This window comes from Ischnura elegans, chromosome 2, assembly GCF_921293095.1.
Source record: "Ischnura elegans chromosome 2, ioIscEleg1.1, whole genome shotgun sequence".
Lineage (NCBI taxonomy): Eukaryota > Metazoa > Arthropoda > Insecta > Odonata > Coenagrionidae > Ischnura > Ischnura elegans.
In genome coordinates this window covers 8,220,340-8,241,822 of record NC_060247.1, presented here as the reverse complement: position 1 = coordinate 8,241,822, position 21,483 = coordinate 8,220,340, and the positions used below count along the sequence as shown (strand labels likewise).

At 39.1% G+C, this 21,483-nt stretch overlaps 2 protein-coding genes across 4 annotated transcripts in view; one reads left to right on the top strand and one right to left on the bottom strand.

Annotated features, from left to right (window-relative positions):
- LOC124153351 (putative gustatory receptor 28b) overlaps nucleotides 1–21,483 on the top strand; it is a 69,564-nt gene that overhangs the window by 32,200 nt on the left and 15,881 nt on the right. The window lies entirely within an intron of this gene.
- LOC124153349 (facilitated trehalose transporter Tret1-2 homolog) lies at nucleotides 11,110–21,034 on the bottom strand. Its single transcript, XM_046526458.1, has 3 exons — nucleotides 20,772–21,034; nucleotides 19,500–19,624; nucleotides 11,110–14,326 (listed from the first exon to the last, which is right to left on the bottom strand). The coding sequence occupies exons 2-3, from the start codon at nucleotides 19,585–19,587 to the stop codon at nucleotides 12,984–12,986; spliced, it is 1,431 nt and encodes a 476-aa protein (XP_046382414.1). The 5' UTR covers nucleotides 19,588–19,624; nucleotides 20,772–21,034; the 3' UTR covers nucleotides 11,110–12,983.

Genomic DNA, 21,483 nt, shown 5'->3' with positions numbered 1-21,483 from the left:
TACAGTAACTCATGTAGTTAAATTGTGTTCATAATGGACTTTGTAATATATGAATCTCAATACACGGTATATTTGTTAGCAATTAGGTGCGTGGAAACAATGAGTTTTATCATTGCATCTCTTCATCTCTGTTCCTCTTGGAATTTCTGGCTCTGATTTTCCTTCCTGTTACCGAAACCTACTCTTTGACTTTGTTTCCATTATAGTGTTGCGTTAAAGCCGGCAAAAGAATGAATATTGGTGTGGACTATATTGCGGTGACTGTGGCCAGTGGCGGATGCAGAAAAAACTCAAGGGGGGACCAAATATATCTTAAGCTTCCTTTACTTTTATTCTAATAAAAAAATCAAGTCACTTGCAAATTTTAAGAAAGTTTTCTTTAACCTGATCATGCACATATACAAGACAATGTCGTCTTATGATATAAAAAAGCTACAGCTGTGATTCTGCAATGTTTGGCAATGCGGGCGGCCCTTTAACGGGGCTGGGGGGTGGGGGGATGGCGCGCCCCTGTATGTATTCGCCACTGACTGCGGTACCCCTGCGGAACTTTATTGAACTATCTTCGCCTGTTTTGAGTATCAGATGTTTTCATCAGTGAGCAGTAATACGTTTACTCCTGCAGTGACATGAATCACTGGCCAGTGGATTGCTTTGATAGTTTAGCAAAAGATGCCACGCTTTCAAGAATGTAAATTTAATGTAAACTTGGCTTAAATCGCTATAATTCTTGTTCTCTTAAAATGAGTATGATGGAAATTGTTTTAGCATAACGACTGCTTTTTTAAGTACAGCTTAATTTGATTTTGGCAATGTGAACTGTAGAGTACAGAAAATAAATGATTTTTTCATAGCTCTCTTCAAACCTTCTAGCGATCTCAAGGGGAATTCCTGTGGAAAATACTTTCTTAGAAATTATTATATGAATTTTTCAGCTGAGTTATCTTCTCCCAGTCCACGAGAAAATATCCGTATGTTCATTCTTTGATCTCGTGTTTCCAATGCAGTTTTTCAACGACCATTCTCTGCCACTCGAAGAGATTTCCAATATCAACAACCAGATTTTCTTTATCGCAATCTTATTATCTTTACGCTGTGTTGTGAAGATTTGAGAAAAGATAGCAATCACGACATGCTTTCAGAAGTTGCAGAACGTGGTCTCACTCAAACGTCAAATTAAAGAGACCGTTTCTAATTTCATATTCATTGTCTTTTACTTATGTCCGTGACGCGTTTTAGATGAAATTGAGGTCTCTTTAGTATTAATCTAGGGTCACAATTAACATTAAATTTCGGTTAAACGCCCAATCCCTTAGGTAAGTATAACAAACGGTGATAACTTCACTATCCCGAGCATTCATTTACATTCAAAACCGTAGGCCGCGGGGGTTTCATTATGGAAAGCTACCAATAATATTTCATATTACGTTCGACTTCGCTCTGGAGGTTAAGCCTTTTCTGATTGTTCTCTATTTTCCAATAATACCTGTGAATAGAATCTTTATTCATTCGTCGTAAGTCTCCAGTATCTATCATTCTCTTGCAAACGTGAGGACAGTTTTAATTAACAATAGGAAGGCATAATTTAATATATTCCATGTTGAAAAGTGCTAATCTATCACATTAATTTCCATCTCATTCTAGTATTTTTAAGGAATTACAATTTTATAGGCGCTTCTTATTCTTTTTTAGGCTTTATTTCGAGATTTCACGTCTACGCGTCCCAATTTAAATGGTGTGCTGAGGTGGAACGTTGAGCATTGTCCGTTTTTTTTCAATTCCGATATGAGCAAAATTTGGAATTTGTCAACTGCCGCCGACTGATATGTTTTTTCGCATGCTAATGGTGAGATTGAACTAATAATGTCGTTATTTAAGCATAGATTTAATTGAAAAACTTCCGTCTTGCATTTTCACCCGGTATACACCTTCAAGTGGACCATAAATGGAGTGTAAAATCTCTTCAAACCTGAAACCCTCGATGTTGTAATTATGGAAAAACCACCTCCTATTTATCATCAAGAGGGACTCTTAATTTCCTGCCTATGAGTGGATAGACGATTGATTCATAATTTGAGTGATTTGCTGTGATATATAGCACTCATAAAATCTATCAGTGCTGTAGATAACTGGTGGGAGAATAATAATGAGTCATCGTCATTCTTACTTGAAAATGAAAGATAGTACTGAATATGTCGTCATATATCAATGTTACTTCGTGACGATTGGAATATTTCCTTCTCTTATGGATTTCTTCTTCCTTATCGTCCTTTAACAGCCGGATCAATTATAAACTACTAGATAAAACAAGTATTCTTTAGCGCCATCAGTGTCTCAATAGCACGTAAGTGGCACTTAGCCTGTACCTGTTGGTGCAATGAAAGTCTCTCTGATATTGAGTGTCAAAAGTGTATTCCAGAAGGGCAATAATTTAAATAAAAATACACGATATTTTAATGAATTTACTGATATTTACTTCAAAGTCGAACTTTGCCTGTATTATGACTGAAAATCATGAAAAATGTGTAGCAAATTTACCTTTGCAGTTTTACCTTCATTTGTTACCGCGACCGATCAACTCGCTTTCACCCCGTTTGACTTCACTTTCACCGCGTACCATGTTCATTTGCCTGGAAAGTCATGAAGATACTATATTCCTTCTTTTTAAGACAATTTATTTAAATAGAAAACGCCAAAATATGACATAATGCAAAATAAAGACCTTTGCGGTTGGATTAGAGCTGCAAGTTTAACGCGTTCATAAATGATAGATAATTCAGTCCTCCGTAAAAAAAGGCAATGGTTATACACAAAATAATAGAAGTTAGATAATGAAAAGCATAATTAAATCATACTACACTCCCGTCGTGCATGTGTACCTACAAAGAAATTTAATAAAATTACAGCTATTGCTCAACGCCGAAAATTCACCAAATGTGAGTTTAACTGGAACAGAAACTTGATGAACTAATGCATTTGTATTCGCACAGAAATTTAAAATTATTTTTTTATTCTGATAGAATATTAGGAAGTTTCTTATAAAAAAGTATTTAACATCATATTTGTTGATTTAACTCTTGTAATGATAGATTGGACGCCAACTCTACCGTCAACATATGGAGTTACTGATTTCCAATAGGGTGGTTTCCTATTATTTTTTTAGTTCCTAAATCGAAAGATCATTACTCCTGGAGTACGCATTTCACGCTTTTAGATTTTTAACGTCACGTGGAGTGGTGTCGCATGGGCGCCAATCTGGCCTTTTTCTAATGAGGTTAAAATTGACCATTAACATTCGTCTAAACTGGAATTTCTGAAACCAAATAATTTGGTTATTATGGATACACTAATGGTGGGTAACGAATCGCAATGACTTTCGTTTTCTGTGATGAAGGAGACTACTCTATTCTCTCTCGATTGGAGGGGCTCTCGCCTCTTCAGTGATCATTTCATGACGGCTGGACTCCCTCGGCCTTCTTTCGATATACTTATTATTTGACCTTCAATATATAGATCGGTTTTTGATAAGGCGGTCGCGCGCTCCATCTCACGCGGTTGGGATAAACTCCCAAACTTATCCCTTCCATCACTTCAGTCTTCATTTATAATTATTAATGTAGACCAGGATTCCAGGATGGATGATTACGAGATTTCTTCAAACTTTTATCTCATCCATGAAGTGCCCCCTCCCCTCATTGAGAAAATTCTGTATTTGCACTATTTTATTCTTATTATTCGCATACAGTCAGCCATATTCTTATAATTTACCCAGTTGATATCCATTTTTTGTCCTAACTTACTTCATGTGTCCTTGATAGGAAAAGATGTTAATTATTTTTTCTTTGCTGGAATCATTGACTGTGTCATACCTGCCAACTCAAACTAAGTATTAAACACCTAAGTGTTTTCGGAAATAAAGTACCCTTGCCTTGTTTGGTTTGACTCAGGGGTTTGATTATGAAATGTAATGGTGTCCATGTTAAAGTCGTTATAGAAATTTCTCTGATCACTTAATGTCCTTGTTATTTATAATTTAATGACTGAGTGATTCATCAAATGATGTATGCACGATATTTGGCAATAAAATACCTACTTCAAATATAATTGCTTACAACAGCCTTTCAAACTTGTGTGTCGCTTCCAGCACCGGTTACCAAGACTGATCTTGGACTCACGCTCGCCTGCAATCTATCATGAGATCAGCATGTGCTTGGTGTACGTAACAAAGGGAATAAGGCTCATTACTTATTGAAAATGGAAAAGAAAAAAATATTCCTGTTTCCATCAGGATTATACTTGTTAGGTATCTTCCCCATTACTGGCGATTGTATATTGATTAATACAGACTTACCGTGCGAACTTGAAAAGTGATTGCAACGGCTAATTAACTCCTGCGTAAGATGCATTTTTTTTACTCATGCACACCTGTGCGAACTATTTAGCCCCCGCAAGAGAGTAACTGCGATGTCCACCCGTTATAATTATGACCTTCAAATTCCTCAAGCCCTCACCAATGTAAATGTCAAATCTTTTCAACCCCATATAGAGTTTGAAATCCCTTACCGATAGATATAACATCACAATCCCGTCAGTCTTCAAAAGAAAGATTGTACAGTTATTTGAAGAACAGGATTTAAGTTTTTTATCACTTGGGTTTTTTTTTAATCTATCATAACTCTACATTTATATATGTGTTCGTCACGATTTGTATTAAAAAATATTTTCTTGTTATTGATATTGAATATTTTTGTATTGTTGTAAAAACATTTTTTTCTTGTGAAGCCCTACTATGATTTCTCTAAAACAGAAAAAAATAATTTTTGTATCGTTGATATGGAATACTTTTTCAAAATGATATTTGTTTTCCGAGTAGAACATGATATTTATTTTATTTTCGTTGCTCTTAAAGTTTATCCTAGAGCATAACAAACTTTTATTCATTCATTCCATCAACTGAATCGACCCATTGATTAGTGTTTTTTCTTCTTGTCCCTCTCCTCCTCACGTCCCATTGTCTGAACACTCATAACATCCACCCAACCGTCATTGTCAACAACATTGCTTTGCTAGCGTTATTCTTTTCTCTAGGATTTACCATTTCTGAGAAAAAGCCAGTCGAAAGTTAGGGAGAGCTGTCCAATAATGTTCGGAGAAGGCATCAAAAGAGTCATGCACACTACGGAGAATACAGCTCCAGTTAACTTTCGAATGGCTTTTTCTCAGAAATGGTAAATCTTAGAGAAAAAAATTACGCTTAGAATTTTGTAGGTAATTTTCTGATCTAAAATTTTGGTTTTAACACTTTTCATCGAAAAACTTTTGCACTTTTCATGGTTTGCCGTAAAGATAAAAAAAAAACATTTTTGTGACCTTTGACCGCGAATAAATTTTTTCGCACACACGGGATCGATGGGGAACTGCATTTTTATAGCTGTCAACGTAAGATTTAATTTTATGTACTGCACCAATAAGTTAATTGTCCGCGGCAAAGTACCCCCTATCCTGTTGGACGTAAATCCCAACAACATTCCACATTATCGCGACTGCTCCGAGCACATGGGCGAACTACACCCGATATGGCTTCCTTTGAATTATGATAAATAAAATTTATATTATTAAAATTGGTTTACTTCAATTATTAATCATGGAAAACGATTTTTCAGTATTCAATGGTAGGTATTTGATTTCTTACTTACCTTTGTTTTGAAAAATCCTGCTTATTATCGTAGCATTGTATGAAATCCGTCTACTGCCTTTTCTATGAACCGGCAAAAAGTTTATATTTTTTTAAATCCTACGCTGCTTTGGTAAAAAAAAGGTTCTCTTGGTCACACCCACTTTTCCCGCACGGTCTATCCGTAAATGGTGCGCACCTAGCTCCATTCCTCTGAACTATGACGTTCGTCACTTATGCAACTGCGATTGTCATGTTAACTCAGTGAAGAACTGGAAAGATGTCTCGATGGTTTATATGGTATTTCATGAAAACGTATAATGGAAGTACTACATATTACGTATGCAACCGTTCCATCTAATAATAAGTAAATTATGTTTTCTGGGATTTGAAACTCCCTCGAGTTATAAATTACTTATTACTAGTTAAAAATAAATAATGATTCTGTTTTAAAGATAACAAGTTTATGAAGACGATAAAAATGATAAATTGTGCTGGCTTTTCACCCTATGGTTTCGGGTTCAAATCCTGGCGGTGACGAAGATTTTTTAAGCGTAGCTAACCATCTCTACGTCTCTACCTGCTTTGTGGAGGGAACTTCAAGTATACAGCACTGCTTCTGGCGAATGGGAAATTAAATCTTTGTCTCCTTAGGGCATATAGTTGAGATGTGTCCGTTGCCGACGCCGGGTTTCTCTCCACCCTTCCCGCACCATGCCTTAGTGGCGCAAATGACCCCAGCCCTCGGTCGACTCATTCATATACCATACCATTCTCCAGGCGACGAGGAAATTCGTCAGTTCAGTTTTAGAAGCTTAGGAGTTGCCGAAATCAAGCATATCGAAGGTGACGTTGAATTCCTTATGAACGAGAGTTATTCGCTGATGGTGAAAGCTGTCCATTAACTTCTCGCGTTTTACATTTCCTCTGTATATCGTCGTCTGCAAAGGCAAGGGGCTATTAGCTGCTATCTACGATAGATGGTTCTAAGAAAAACAATTGACGGTATTAAAACGGATTTATTATAGAAATATTATTTAAAGTTATGGTAAATTGTGTTAATTTTTATAAAGAAAATCTCTACTGTCTTCCAGGGATAGATCTTCCAGATACCAGATTTGGCCAACTAATTCTTTATCTGCAATTTTGCAAAAGACTTTCATGATTTAAATGCCTTATAAAAAGGAAAAACATATTGAAGCTTAGCATGCACATCAGTTATTTAATACCAAAAAACTACAGCAGGAAGAAATATAATCTCATATAGTATTTTCTTCTCTTGAAAATGGCTCCTATACCCAGGATTTAGATTTAGAAAATTTGGTTTTAGAAAAGATATTTATTGTTCTAGGACTCTTGTCCTCTAAGAACAAATACAATTTACTGATACAAAATCATAGAGTAAATTTAAGGATATAATTAATTAAGCATAAAATCATGAAATCAATTCAACTTACTCATTGTGAGCGATAAACTAACAGGAAAACACAACAAAAGAGTTCCATTTTACAAAGAAATCATGTCATGACTACACCTCAACAACAACAACATTATGCTAAGAAAAACATATGATACACAATGTTCCAGCAACAAATCACGGAACCAACCAGGAAGACGTTTTAAAAATAGCAATAAGTAACATGATGAGAAGAACAAACAGCCAAAGGCATACATCAGATACACATTTTTCTTCGAGTGACCAATAAGTTATGGGGCTGTAAGTAATAAGCTATAAACTTTTGCCTTGAACGGTTTCAAAAACCGAGTATTTTTAACATCGTCTGGTAGATTATTCCAGAAATTGGATGCTACAACCTGGAATGACTTCTGGAAAGAAGTTGCGCGATGAACGAGATAATAGATGAAGTTAGCATCTGATCTTGTAGTCAAAGTAGTATTTTCAGGCTTAGTTTTGAATAGCTAATGTAAATATTCTAGATTTTTATATAGAAACAATAGGCAAAGGAAAGCAGCGAGGAAATATTTTCGTTGTTTTAACGTAGGAAGCTATCCAATTTCATTGAGGCATGGCGATATATATGGCGATATATATCTTCGAAGGTTGAACACAAATCTTACACAGGAATTTAATTGGCGTTGAAGTTTTAAATCAACTTCATCTGGGATATCATTATCAACTAAACAGCAGTAATCGAAATGCGGAAAACAATGGAGGATATTAACATTTTTCTGGTTTCAATAGGTAAAGCCGATGTCCCACGGTCAAATTTGCGTCAAAATATTTTGATCAAAATTTTTGTCCAAAAATTTTGATGCAAATATTTTGATACAACTGGACTGGGGGTGTCCCACGATGCATCTCATTTTGATCAAAAACAAACGAAAGACGATATTTATGTAAACAACTAGGAAACTTGTGGAGGTGGAGGATTCTTTCTTTTTAAGCAGGCGAAATTGTTTGAACAGGCCTCTTGAACATTAAATATGCGAAAAAAAGAAAACAGAAGGAATGCTGAACTTGGCCTTGGCTGGAAAAGGGGTATGAAAGCGTTGGAATAAGCATGCTAAACATGTTGTAGAAGGAGTTGGTCGCCGATGTTCCCGTTTATTATCGATAATAATTGACGACAAGTCAGGATATTTTCATGTCCCTTATCAGCAAGGTTGAGGGCAGAATAAAACGCCAGGATACAAACGTGAGGCAGTTTATTCCCGCGAGGAAAATGTTATTAATAAATGATGGACATTGTGGTTGAGGAGATGTTATGAATAGTGCTGTAAGCGTGCATTTAAATCACATTTTTCTCTCCTAATCTAGCAGTTTCTAAAATAAGGTCCTTATCCTATAATCATAGTAATAGAAACGGGCAGCTGTTGTGTTTCACAGGTACAATCGTCAGTTCATATTAGTCATTTCTCCAGCTGCTCGCTCGCATTGTATGCCTTCCATAAAGCGTAAAATTCGGCCTCGATACCTTAAGTAAATCTTTTATTATTTCCAAAACATCCCTCCTGGTATTGCGATTCTAAAGATCGCTTCCTTTCTATTTAAGATCAACTGATTATTACGGATTTCCTAGTTGAGACTTCCATCGCCTATCACTAAGACAAATTTTTGCTCATATTTACCTTTAGGGCCACACCAGGCGATGAAATAGACGATCACGAACGTATATATATATATTTGAAATAATGTTTTGTGAATTCACTTCGTGGTACGGTGATATTATAAATTTAAAACTAAACCTTTTAGTATTCCATACAATACTAATGAAAAAACTCAACCGGTTTCGATCTTTTCAGGTCCTTATCTAGAGGTTTACGATTAAGATAACGACCTGAAAAGGTGGAGACCGGTTGGGTTTTTGATGCATACTGTTTGGAATACAACAAAGTTTATTTTTGTGTCCATAATAAACATAAATATTAATTAAAATACTCATGCAGACGATAAATAAGTTTAACGTATTTGGCCTGTGTGTCAGCGCTTGGCGATGCTTTTTTGTCAAAGGCCCTGTGATTGGTTGGTTTCACCCAATTGGATGAAAATTTAGAACCTGTCCTATCCATTTGTACAAATCGGTGATTTGTACAAACGATAGGACCAAAAGCCAGTTGGACAAAATTTTGACCGTGGGACAGGGTGCGCGTCAGTTGCATCAAATTTTGATCAAAATATTTTGACGCAAATTTGACCGTGGGACATCGGCTTAACAGTTCTTTGCTTAGTTTTAATTGATACACAATTCTACTGACTTTGTTAGAAATGTCATGGACATGATTTAGCCATGAGATATTATTAGGCATTGTCACTCATAGATTTTTTTATTGTGCTTGAAAAAGGAACATTAAAATTTCCCAGGTTATTGTTAAGGGATTGAATCGGAATCAATCTTATTTACAAGCTTTGAGGAGCCTATAATTATTCAGTTAAAAATAAGGTGGTTATTTTCAACCCAGTTGGATGTGGAGGCAATATCTTCATTCAATCTTTCAATAGTATTTTCGATGTCATGAGGAGGACAATGACGATGAACTTGCAAATCATCCCCATAAAGCATATATTTACAGTGCTTAAAAATTTCAGGAAGATCAAGAAGATATGTGGAAAGTCAGAGAATTTCTATTCTTGTAAAATTTTAACCAATACTGCTTTACTAGCTTCAAGAGGAAAGAATCGAAATTCATATTTATATCCTGTGATAAGCAATGTATTGGACCGGGTAAAACTGTGAATAATGAGGAGCATATTCAATGCCATTAGTATGTATTAATGAAAAATGGTTGTTTACTAACGAGAAGCTGAAGATCAATTGGCGATGAGCCAGTGAATCACTGTAGTGCCCCTTCCCCCGATCATGAAATGTAAAAGAGCTGAATTAATTTGTAACCAATCGGTCGAGAAATACGCGAAGGGATAATAAAGAACTCAACAATATTGTTTTTTTTTTTAAGATTTGTTCTGGTAACAAAAATTGTATGCACACTCGCTTCCAAAGCACTAATCCATTTTCTCATAATTAAAAGTTGAATTTTTCTGAAAGGTAGCCGAGATTCATGTGAGTGTAATTACGCGCCACTGACTAATTGCATGAAATATGAAGGTATTCAATGCCAATGTCCGCAATCTGTTAGCAATTCATCGATAAGCCTTATCTTTGAATCATTGCGCGTTTATTCTTTACGTTGATCTCCAAGTAAGTCTCACTCATCTTATCACATTCTTGCATAATTCATGTCATTGTTTTTATTTCACGATATTGCGTGCGTAATCATGATTTCTTTCTTTTATCTAATCCGTTTTTGAAGCGGTTCCGTATTCACCGATATAAAAAATTGTGTCCTTTGAAAGATCTGCTAAAGTACACGTGGTGTTCTGTGAACTTAAATGAACTATGATTAGCATTCCTCTTCTGTATACATCTCCGGCCGCGGACAAAATTCAGTAATTAAAATAACTACATACGAGCTGCAAAACTATTATGTATTATTTATGTAACCTTTTATCTTCGAAAATAATTCGTGTGTACACTGATACCTGAATTCCGAATCACTATGCAATTTTGAATAGAGCGCGTGGCTACTGATAGAGGGCCTCCGGGTTCAAGCCCTCGCACCACCTCGAAGATAATCCTCGGAAGTTGCGGGCTAGCTCAGGGAAAGGTAATTTCCCGCCCACCCTAAATGTGTGACGTCACGCGCCTCTTCCCCCTCCAATCCAAATCAACCCTTGAGTGAAAGCCCTTGAGTGACGAAAAATGGCCATAAGGGCGGCCCTTATTTTTCAGAGTTGAGAAAATTTATGTTTTCATGGTCTCAAAATGATCCAAATGAGGTTTATATTCATGTGTTAAAATTTGGTTACTTTAAAATAACGGCAACCCGTGCCTCAAGGGCCCTTAGTAATGAGGACCCTCAATTGAGATTTTTGGGCCCGAAAAAGTGCCATTTCTATGTAAAACGTAAAACTGATCGCATTACGACGGACGATAACTCGTAAACGCTTAGAGATAAGTCGAAACAAACAGAAAATCGGCTCTAAAGGGCTTCAGTTTCAATACAATGCGGCGTTTAACCCTTATAGGTGGCGTGTCACCCTCAACATACGGGATGGACGCCGCGAGGTAATGTTTTACAAGAATAATTCTTACAGCTAAGAGAAGAATGATATGAGTACACATTTTTTTGTGCGTTATTAATAAGGATATTCATGATATTTACTTCTTAGTTTAATCGAAAGAGCAAAATAGGACAAAATATAGTTATTTTACAATATGTGCGGCATCTCTCCCTGATTGACCCTAATTCTCATTTGGTAATAAAGTTTTTAGTCCACTATATTTCCAAGATTTCAAACACCATTTTAGTCTAATGTTTTTCACAAATCAAAATATAAAGCAAATACGCATTTTACTGAAATTTTAATCCATTAAAAAAATAAAACCAGTAATACTATGGGAATTCCATTTTTCCATTGAAACAAATCTAGATTTTTTAAATTCATGGACTTACTGCTATTTCAGCGAGATTAGTACCTAGCAATGGAACACAATTCATAATTGCTTCAGTAGCAGCTAGAGACCAGTTTGAGACATCAAAGGAGGGTTATGTGAAGACCAACGCTGAATTTTAGTGTAAAAGTTGCTGTGTTCTCTGAAGAATAATATTTTAAATAGAAAGCAACATTAACTCTTATCGTGCTCACCTAAGCACTGTAGATCTGTATTCCAGTGTTGGCCATTTTCAATACTTCTACGAGGGCCGTTTTTTTCAACCTCCGATCGCTCAGCAAAAATACCAGAAAAGCGTCAGGGGGGGGGGGGTACTTCGCGGACAGCGCAAATGCGCGTCCTTCACACCACACCCTCAAGTCATTTCTAACCGTAAGTTGTTTAACGTTCGTGGCAATCTCATTACCCACACTACCTCAACTGAATCTCCCGCCAAGTGTGCACTGCGGAGCGACATCAAGAAAACTCGCCGAACGTATTCAGCGTTAACTTTTCGTGACCATTTATGCTGATGAAAGAGAATTTTAACGTAAATGCAGCTGCTTAGTGTGAAACATTACTTCCATTCACATTCAGAACAAAAGTGGAGACACGCGGAATTCTGAAAGTGTTCTGATCTATGACAACGCCCGTCATCTCAGCGCTGTTGCAGCCCAACTGCTCCTTGAGCAATTTCAATGCGAAATTTTCGATCACCCGCCGTACAATGCCGCCATAGAGACGTTTTATTTCCATCTTTACACTGAAATAAATATGTGGCCAGGAGGGAAGCGTTTTCAAACGGGCGGTGAGCTTCAAGACAAAGGCAAAATTCATTGGAAGTCATTGACGGAAACATCCTTTGAAGGAGGTACAGTAAAGCTTGTCCACAGTCACGAGCGATTCCTCAATCGCCGAGGCAATTACGTCGAAGGGACTGTGCTCAATATTCACCTATGAAATAGTTTTTAATCACTCATTTCGTCTTCTGTTCATGGCACATGGGAACTTGAAAAAAAACGGCTCTCGTAAGTTACTTCTTATCAACCATTCTTTGACGCGAGGAATAAGTGTTTGATATCATGTTAAGGAATGATTGTTTTAATTATTTTTTTATTTGTCTATTTAGAGGTTAGTACCACTTTTTTTTTAATGGCAAACTACGATTCAAAATATGGATGGCGTAATATTACACCCGTAGCAAAAATCGAAGGATTTCGACCCCCGTAGCACGCCAAGTGCTAGAAGAATACGAAACTCTATTCTTCTGTTCCCACTGGGATATCCAATGATCTATCAAAGCAGTGATCACGTTCACTAAAAAATTTCATTACATTTCCTCCAGAATTTCGTCACTTTCACCGATGAGCGAGTTCCCTTTGTATTTGCTCCAGAGTCTTTCCCTTCGTCTCCGGCAGCAGCAGCGCCACGAATATTGCACCAGCCAAAGAGCACGAAGCGTAGAGCCAATAGGCTACGTATGGCCCCTCTGGCGAAGATATCGGCTGGAAAGTTCGTGTCACCACGAATCCCGCGCCACAGGTGAAGACACTGGTTAGGAGCGAGGCGGCGCTCTTAGCCCTGTTGGGGAACAACTCACTCATAGCCACCCAGGGCAAGGGACCCAGTCCGAGGATATAGAACAAGATGTAGATCACCAGACAGGTGACCGGGAGCCAGCCCAGACCCGACGCTCGAGAGTGAACGTCCAAGTATGAGTAAGCACCGAAAGCGAAGAGAGAAATGGAAGAGAGTGCGCAGGACAGAATCAGAAGGATTCTCCTGCCAGCTCTATCAACCAGCATCGTCACGGCCCATGACGCTACGATCTGCACCGCACCCACGACCATAGCGGCCGTGCTGGCCTCCATGGCGGGCTCACCTTCACCGCTCCCTCTCAGGATGCTCTCGGCATTCATGAGGACCGCTACGATGCCCGAGAACTGTTGGAAAAACATGAGGCCACACGTTATGAGGATGGCGCGGCGATTACCACGCGTCTCGAAAACGTTTTTCATGGATTCCCACAGGTTGGAGTCTTTGGTTTCGGATTCCGCGATGGCCCCGGCCATTTCATTTAGTTCCGAAGATACGTCCGCTCCACCCCTGAACCACTTGAGGGCCTTTTCCGCCTCTTCGTTTCGTCCCTTGGCTAGTAAGTAATAAGGAGATTCGGGCAGGAAGGCACACGGTATCATGAACAGGATCGGGAAAGCTAAATTCATGCCGGCGAGAGCGTGGTAAGACACAAATGGGCCGATCGAATACTGTAGCATCACCCCAATCGTGATCATCAGCTGTGGCAGTGAGCAGAGCTTCCCTCGCTCCGAAGGGGAAGACGTTTCCGCTATGTAGACGGGGCCGAGACCCAGGGAAGCCGCCATGGAGGTTCCAATCACGGCCCTGGCCGCGTAAAGTGCTCCCGGTCCGGTGGCTAGGAGGGTGATCAACCAGCCTACAATGCCTGGTATGCAGGACAATGCGATGATGCTCGGTTTGCGTCCGAAGCGGTCCATGAGAATGGCACACGGGATGGGCCCGAAGATGGCGCCCAAGGTCAGCAGCGAGCTCACCCACGACGCCTCGTCCGGGGACAGCGGGTGGTCCAGCGGCTCGTGGGATCCTGTGATTCCCTGCAAACGGCCCAGCACTGGGGACGTCCACCCTTGGGCGCAACCCGCGCCGAGGCTGGAAAATGACACTGTCGAAAAAAGTCTCACATTAGATACTTGCAAAATGCCATAGATGCGTCGCTGGGGAAAATGTTGGTCAAGACTGTTTCTCGAGAAGTCATGATCAGTTTGCCCCAGACTACTTGCGTTCAGGGGCGGACTGGTTACCAAAGGGCCTCGACATCAACTTAGTCCAAGGATCCCAATGGGAAAAATATAGTAAGGGACATAAAAAAGCGCGGTGTTAAAACGTGAAAACCATAGAGTAAGAATGTGAACATTTAATCGAAAAGGGAGCGGGATGATTTTGTCTAGGGATGGTCGGATCGGATACCTCGGATACAAATATCCGCGGGCGACCTTGTTTATTCTTGACCTACTCATGAACCGTTTTGTTTGAAAGCTCTCGCAGAGGTTACGTAGGAGAATTTCAGCCGTGGAAAATAAAAAAGGCAAAATACGACTGGTACATAGTGTTACTCTTCCCAAGAGATTGAACAATCATTCGAGGAATCTCAGCGTCAGGAATTTGAAAATGCATTTGGATACGAAAATATACGATCCGAAAGATCCGGCTCCGAAAATCAAGGATCCGATCCGAATCCGGATCCGAAAAACATCCTGGATCCGTCCATCCCTAATTTTCTCCTCTATCCCCGATTTTTCTTGATAACTACGATTCAAGATCGAAGGCGAGTGTGAGATAAAGATAGACGGGCCATAATCTCTGCAGGGGTTGTTCGATACTTGGTATGCGTCTTCAAACCGACTTGTCCAAGGGTGGTAACTGTGATGAAATGAAAAACGCCTGAAGATACTTAGTGGACTGTATTAACAAATAGAAAAGGTTCTCATAACAGAACAGATGCTTCTCGGCTGATGTCACGCCGAACACTGCTCCTTGTCTCTGTCTCTGAGCGTGCAGCCCTCACACTAAATCATGTCACCCTAGGGCCTCCGCCCCCGACCCCACCGAAGGTCCCTAACCCAGTCCTCCACTCATACATCCATCATCGCGCCATCCACTCACCCCAACCCTAAGGTCTAAACAGGGGTCTCACGTGTTCTTTAACTATACTGTTCACGTATTGTAAAATCCGAGGAAAATGGAGGGTGCTAAAAGAGCTTATGGCTTCTTGAGGCCGTCCTACCTTATACCGTGGGGTCCCGCAGGACTTGGGGCACGGCCGGCGGGAATTCCCACCTAGACCAATCGGTCCCTGCTTTCGTTGTTCACACCTCACTTGTGATTATTTTTTTAAAGCATACACGTTGAAACTTCGCACAGTTGTTGGCAATACATTCTTCCCGCATCTCTCGGTCAACCTTTGTATTTACGATTCGCAGAGATAAGATTTCAGTGTTAAGCAACGCTGACCTAGAGATTGGCGGTTAGAACTCTTGTTTACTTCCGTCCCACGGAATGCTGAATGTTTTCACTTTAAAAAATACTAAGCTATCCAATGCTTAACAAATTCAAGCTTCTTAGAAAATTGTGAGCCGCTTCCAACAGCCAGTAATACTTCCAAAAATTCCAAAATAACGTCTGCAGGGACAATTTATTTGCTTTTCGTCCCCGGATATTCACTTCAAAGGCGAATTAGTTATTTTTCTCTCTTTTCAACCGAAAATACTTGTGTTCAATGAATGGAATATGACTTCCAGGCAGCCTAACATAGGTCCAGAAAAGTTTTTGTTATTATCCTCAATGAAGGATTTTTGCATCCTACTGAGACGGCTGAGCCTACTTTAGGACTGGCTGTTGGAAGCGAATCGCCATTTTCTAAGATGGGTAGGTAGTTCGAATTTGTTACGGTTTGGTTCACTCGGTATTTTTTTACGCAAAAATATTCAGTGTTCCATGGGACAGAAGTAAACAAGAATTTTAATCGCCAATCTCTAGGCCAGCGTTACATAACACTGATATCAAATCTTGCCTCTGCGGATCGGAAAGAGAGTTGTTGGTCGAGAGATGCGGGAAATGTTTTTCAGTTTTAGCTTCTTTTGTGACCTTTTGTAAGTAATTACGGTGACGGTCAAATAAATAAAGCCGCCCAGGTACTCTTTAGAATGAAGAAAAGTTATGCGATTAAAAGTATTTAATTATTTCTGATGAGTAAATTTTAAATTGAACAACATATCGCTTAATAAGTTCAGAGGGCGGCACTGAAAATAAAAATCATCCTTTGGAGATGAACTCAACGAATAGAAAACTGAGCACTCATCACCAGGTTAAAAAAAGAGGGCCACTCAAAAAACTTCTTAAAAAGCTAGGACAAATCAAAAACAAAGCTTCTTCTTGCTGCATTAATTCTTCAGTAATTTTTTACTTTTTTTTTCAAAACAGCGTTACATCTGATACCCAAAGACTCAACTAAATATCGACAGTCTTCTTCAATGATGGAGAACCACGCATTTTTTATTTGCTCCCATAGTTGATCAAGATTAGAGCTTTGGGGAGGCCATTTTTCTTTTCAATACAGTCCTATTGGTTTTTAATAGAATTCCCGTCAGATGACTGCGGTGGCCAATTTAGGAGCGTCATACTTGTCTAGAAACTGTTTCACCAACTGGGCGATATGCTTTGCATCATTGTCCTGCGTGAATTTCCATTTTAGTTATATCACTTTCTCGACATAACACCTTTTAAAATAGCCTTGTACATTTCAGCATTCATCATGCCGATAGCACATTATTATTGGAGCCACACCATACATAGGTATCACGAGCTACAGCCCAATACCATGAAAATGCCCTCTCCATGCTTCGCAGTTATGATTGTGATGCTAGGATTGCTCTCATGGTTTGGCAGAAGTCTAGCATACACTTTTTCATCAGAGGAAAATCTATCAAACTTTAATTCATCGGACCACAGCACGTAGCGCCACCAACAATTATCCTTGTCCTTTATCTAACGATCTGATCGTTGGATTATTCTTCCTCATAGAATAATCCTCCAAGGTCGTTAGAATATTAATGGCTTTGCCTGGTTTCGCAGATGATAGGACCCGCCCGCCTCTGCGACGGTGCGGGATTCCTCGTCCCTTCTCTTTCTTCCCTATCCACTCCTAGGAGGCGTCGTTGGGCTCCTATCGCGGCGGCGCCTCATTCCTTTCTCCTTCCCGTCCTCCCACTTCTAGGTGCAGAGGTGAAAAGCTCGCGCTTAACTTTGCTGTAGAGGAGTGTAACCTTGCGAGCCCGCCCTGGAGTATCCTTGTCCTTTAGCAAAGGCTCTTGTCTTTTAGGCCCTTATAGACGAGGTGGCCAGGCGACGTCGCCAGCGACGAAATTGGCTACTCAGCTTGTCGGGGGTCATTGGTTGTTATGGATGTTATCACACGAGGGTAGCCAGCGACGTAGCCACACTTTGGCGACTGACTGGCTACCGAGCCCCGTCGCCACTCCGGTCGCCACCGGCTACCCATACTGACGACGGACGCTGCGTTGTAGCATACGTAGCTTATTACACTAGGTCGCCAGGCCACTCGGTCAGTACACCTCGCTTGGTACTGCTCTTAGATATGTTCACATTTGAACCATGTGGATTCCTCTTCAATGCATTGCGGCCGAGCAATTGTGCAGAGCGGAATCTTGTTTGTGCAGTTGATGTTGACAAATTTTCATCGTACGTATTGAGTAACTTTTGCATTAGCTGTGATGTAGACATAAATGGGTGCTTTCTGATCTCCAAGCAAATCCGTCGATCTGTACGTAAAGACATTGAACGCGGTCGATCCCGGTTCTGAGGAGTCGGGTTGCGTTGTTTTGATTAACGGATGGCATTATGAACGCGCTTTCGAGAAGACATTGAAGTTTCTAGCAATTTTTTTTCACAGGATTTCCTCCTTTCCACATTTGAAAGATAAGGTGACGTTCATCCTCAGTGGTGAGATTCGCTCCATTTAAATTGTGCAAATCTAAATAATGTAGGAGGTCAGTAGTATTAAACATTTTACCGGGACATATTCGAATCGGTTCGTTAAATGGGCTTTATTCAAACCGGCTCTATTATTTTGAATACTGGCAATAGTGCCTTTTACAATTGTTCTCCTACGGACAGATTCTTGCCCACGTCTTCTGAGTGCAGATGCCAGTTGATGCGTGTCTGGTGTCCTAATGATAAGATTTGACCGCTGCTGGAGGGGTATACGCACTGCAGGGGAAGGGCAGCTGTTGCTCTTTCATGTGCCACCAAGTGATGCTCCATTTTTTTTACCTCTACTTTTCAGAGGTTTACAACAATTAGAGGGGAAGTTACAAGACACCAAATGTAGGAAATTAGGTGAAGATTTGACCGTGTTGTAAAGACGATCACGTGTTACCGTCTTTCAGCAAAATGTATTTATCTAAGTATTAAGTACAACGGAATCATTTTCCAAAAAAGTAGAATTCCATCCCTTTTCAGCCATTCACCCTTCAATCTAATTTGCAAAACCTTTCGAACACAACGCACACAAGTTGTGTGTTCAAACGCAACCCCACCAACACATCAAACACATCAACGGAAATGAGCTTGCTGTCAGACGTTACAGTGAATATCCAAAGATAAAAATTCTAATGGCGATTCAACTTATGTTTTGAAAGTGAATTAAATAGATGCGTCAGTCAATTTGTAACGTGACTTGTTTGTATTGAATTTCAAACCCACGATTATTGCCTTAAATCTGAATATCCCACAACAATGATATGATATCTAATCTCTGCTCTCCCAAATTGCGAAGGTCGAAGACAAATTTATAAAATATATACATTTGTATACATTTTGCGTTGTTTCAAATGATCCTATTAACTCTGAAAATATTGCTTCCAGCCTTTCCGACAAAAACTATAAAAATATTCACCACTAATTCACTCCGATATCATGATTCTATGAGCATCATCATCATTTACGGACGTAACTACACCCTAGAGCGAACCGGCGAATGATATATTTTTAATATAGTTTCCGTGTACAATTTTCATGATCTCTAATACCAAATATTTCTGAAATACATTATATTAGTTGGAGGCGTATACTTAAAAATTTTCCATTACTCAGGCACGTATGGGACACGCCAATTCGGGGTAACATGGTGTACGTAAGTATTCAAACATTCTCATTTATCACCCAGTTTAGTATCACCCAGTATTTTTTATGGCTATCCATTAATTTTATTGCTTGATATGCACTCTGCACCAATGGTGGGCAAAACAAGTACTCACCCACTGCAGCGGTGAAGTATTGCGGCAGCTTTTGCATCGCCGTCAATGGTTTAGTTGGCTCTTGAGGTTTCACTTCGCCGCTCTCCATGCTGGAGTGTATCCAATACTTTCTCTCACTCTTTACCCTAACGTAGGCGGAATATTCAAATTTCAGGTTATACATGATGTCTTAATAAATATCAATTCATTCTTTCAATCCAGAATAATTTAATTGAATTATTCATGCTTGAATTATTCATGCAATCATGGAAATAATTCATTCTGTTTAAATTGAGTTGCAGATGCTTGTTTATGTAACGAGTCTCTCCTTAAACATATCGATGACCAAGTTCTAACAACACGTATCTCAAAATTTGGCCGGTTTGAAACAGGTATCTTAAACAAAGTGTAATGACATTTAAAAAATAAAATTCAAGGAAAAAAAAACAACTCTTTGTTTGCAAATGTGTGCTTCTTTTTCAGTTTGACGAATTTTTGGTTTTCAGTGTACTTAAAAATATAAATCGTTTCTTTTTCTCTCCTGAAAACTTGCTTTTTTTGAGATAGGTGTTGTTAGAACTTAGCCATCGATATGCAATTCTCTAAACGGCACAAAATAGAGAAATAACTGAAACGGTGTTATTTAATCTTTAGGATTAGGTTTCATTATGAATGACTGGAAATTTATGGCAGTAGTAATGGGATGGGTAAGGCTGATGGGATGAATAATGAAACCTCTTGAAAAAATCTTTCTCTTGAGAAAATTTCCATATTTTTATACTTATGTTTCCTCAGAATGATAACAATATTTTGCCTTTCATGATGCTCGCCATTCCGTATTTTAGCCTTTACATCAGTTGCCCTCATATGCATTACAAAATACAAACATTATTAAAGTAATCTTTCGTATACCGAAATAGGATGTTCTTACAAACGGAATAATTTCCTTGCAAACTTATTTTTGAGTTGAATTTTTCATCATTATAGTTCTAATGATACCAAAATATTACATTCTCACCAATCAGAATACCAAACTTACATTTTCAATTGAAGAACTTATGCTGAGTGGTGATGGAATTTTTGGTGAATAATTATCAGAAAGAGGGTCCCTCATTTTTAATACGAGATTTATTTCCTCCCAGATTTATTCTGGAATGTTATGATTGACCGAATGAGCTAATAAATTCCTCTACTTTGTGATTGAGTGTGCATTGCGCCTACAAAAATATCTATATTCAAGCAGAATATTCTTCCATACAATAATTAGCACAGAGAAGAAATTAGAAAACTTACCGCAAGAAGTCGGGTTGCTGGCGTAGTGCAAGAGAATGCTGCGAGGTGCTCTTTATTCACAGAATACCGCGTTCATTCTTCCAAGCCCTCTGTCCTCGATGGACGCAGTGCCTCGGCAAAACATATGTGAAGCTCCCGCGTAACTTGTCCATGCAGCCCGCGATTACATCAGCAGCCAGGCGCAGTGAAGTGGTGTCGAGGATGAGTTTGCACTCTTGACATCATTCATCGTCGTCGTCCGTTGCAGTAACAGCACAGTAATGAGGCAACAGACTCGACTAAAAAGACTCGAACAATTATCTCAGTGAGATAGATAGTTTTTTTTGCTTCTTGGTATCTCTATTGTTATTCTTATCGACGTAATTTTTATAAAGGTTAAGAGTGGATTTGCTTATGTTTCATCGAAAACATCTGAACTTCTCTGATAGTCTAATGATATAAATGCGCCATATATTGCATAGTTCCATGCACGTAGCCGCTGTATGTACCTAAGCTGAAATTCATTGATGAAGTGATATACATTGATAGGATTGATATTGACATCCCAATGAGGCGATGATTTAAGTGATCAACCGATAAAATCCGTGATAATGTTGACTATTCTGAAAATTTCAGTTCTTTCAGTGGCTGAATTAATTGAGAAACTAAGCTTGCGTGTAGTTATTTGGATATTCAAAACTGTCTATCTTACGATGCCACCAATATAGGAATT

Coding starts and splice junctions, on each gene's coding strand:
- LOC124153349 (XM_046526458.1), bottom strand. CDS start 19,587: ATGGAGAGCGGCGAAGTGAAACCTCAAGAGCCAACTAAACCATTGACG. Junction 14,327..19,499: donor ATACTTCACCGCTGCAGTGG/GTGAGTACTTGT, acceptor TTTTTTCGACAG/TGTCATTTTCCAGCCTCGGC.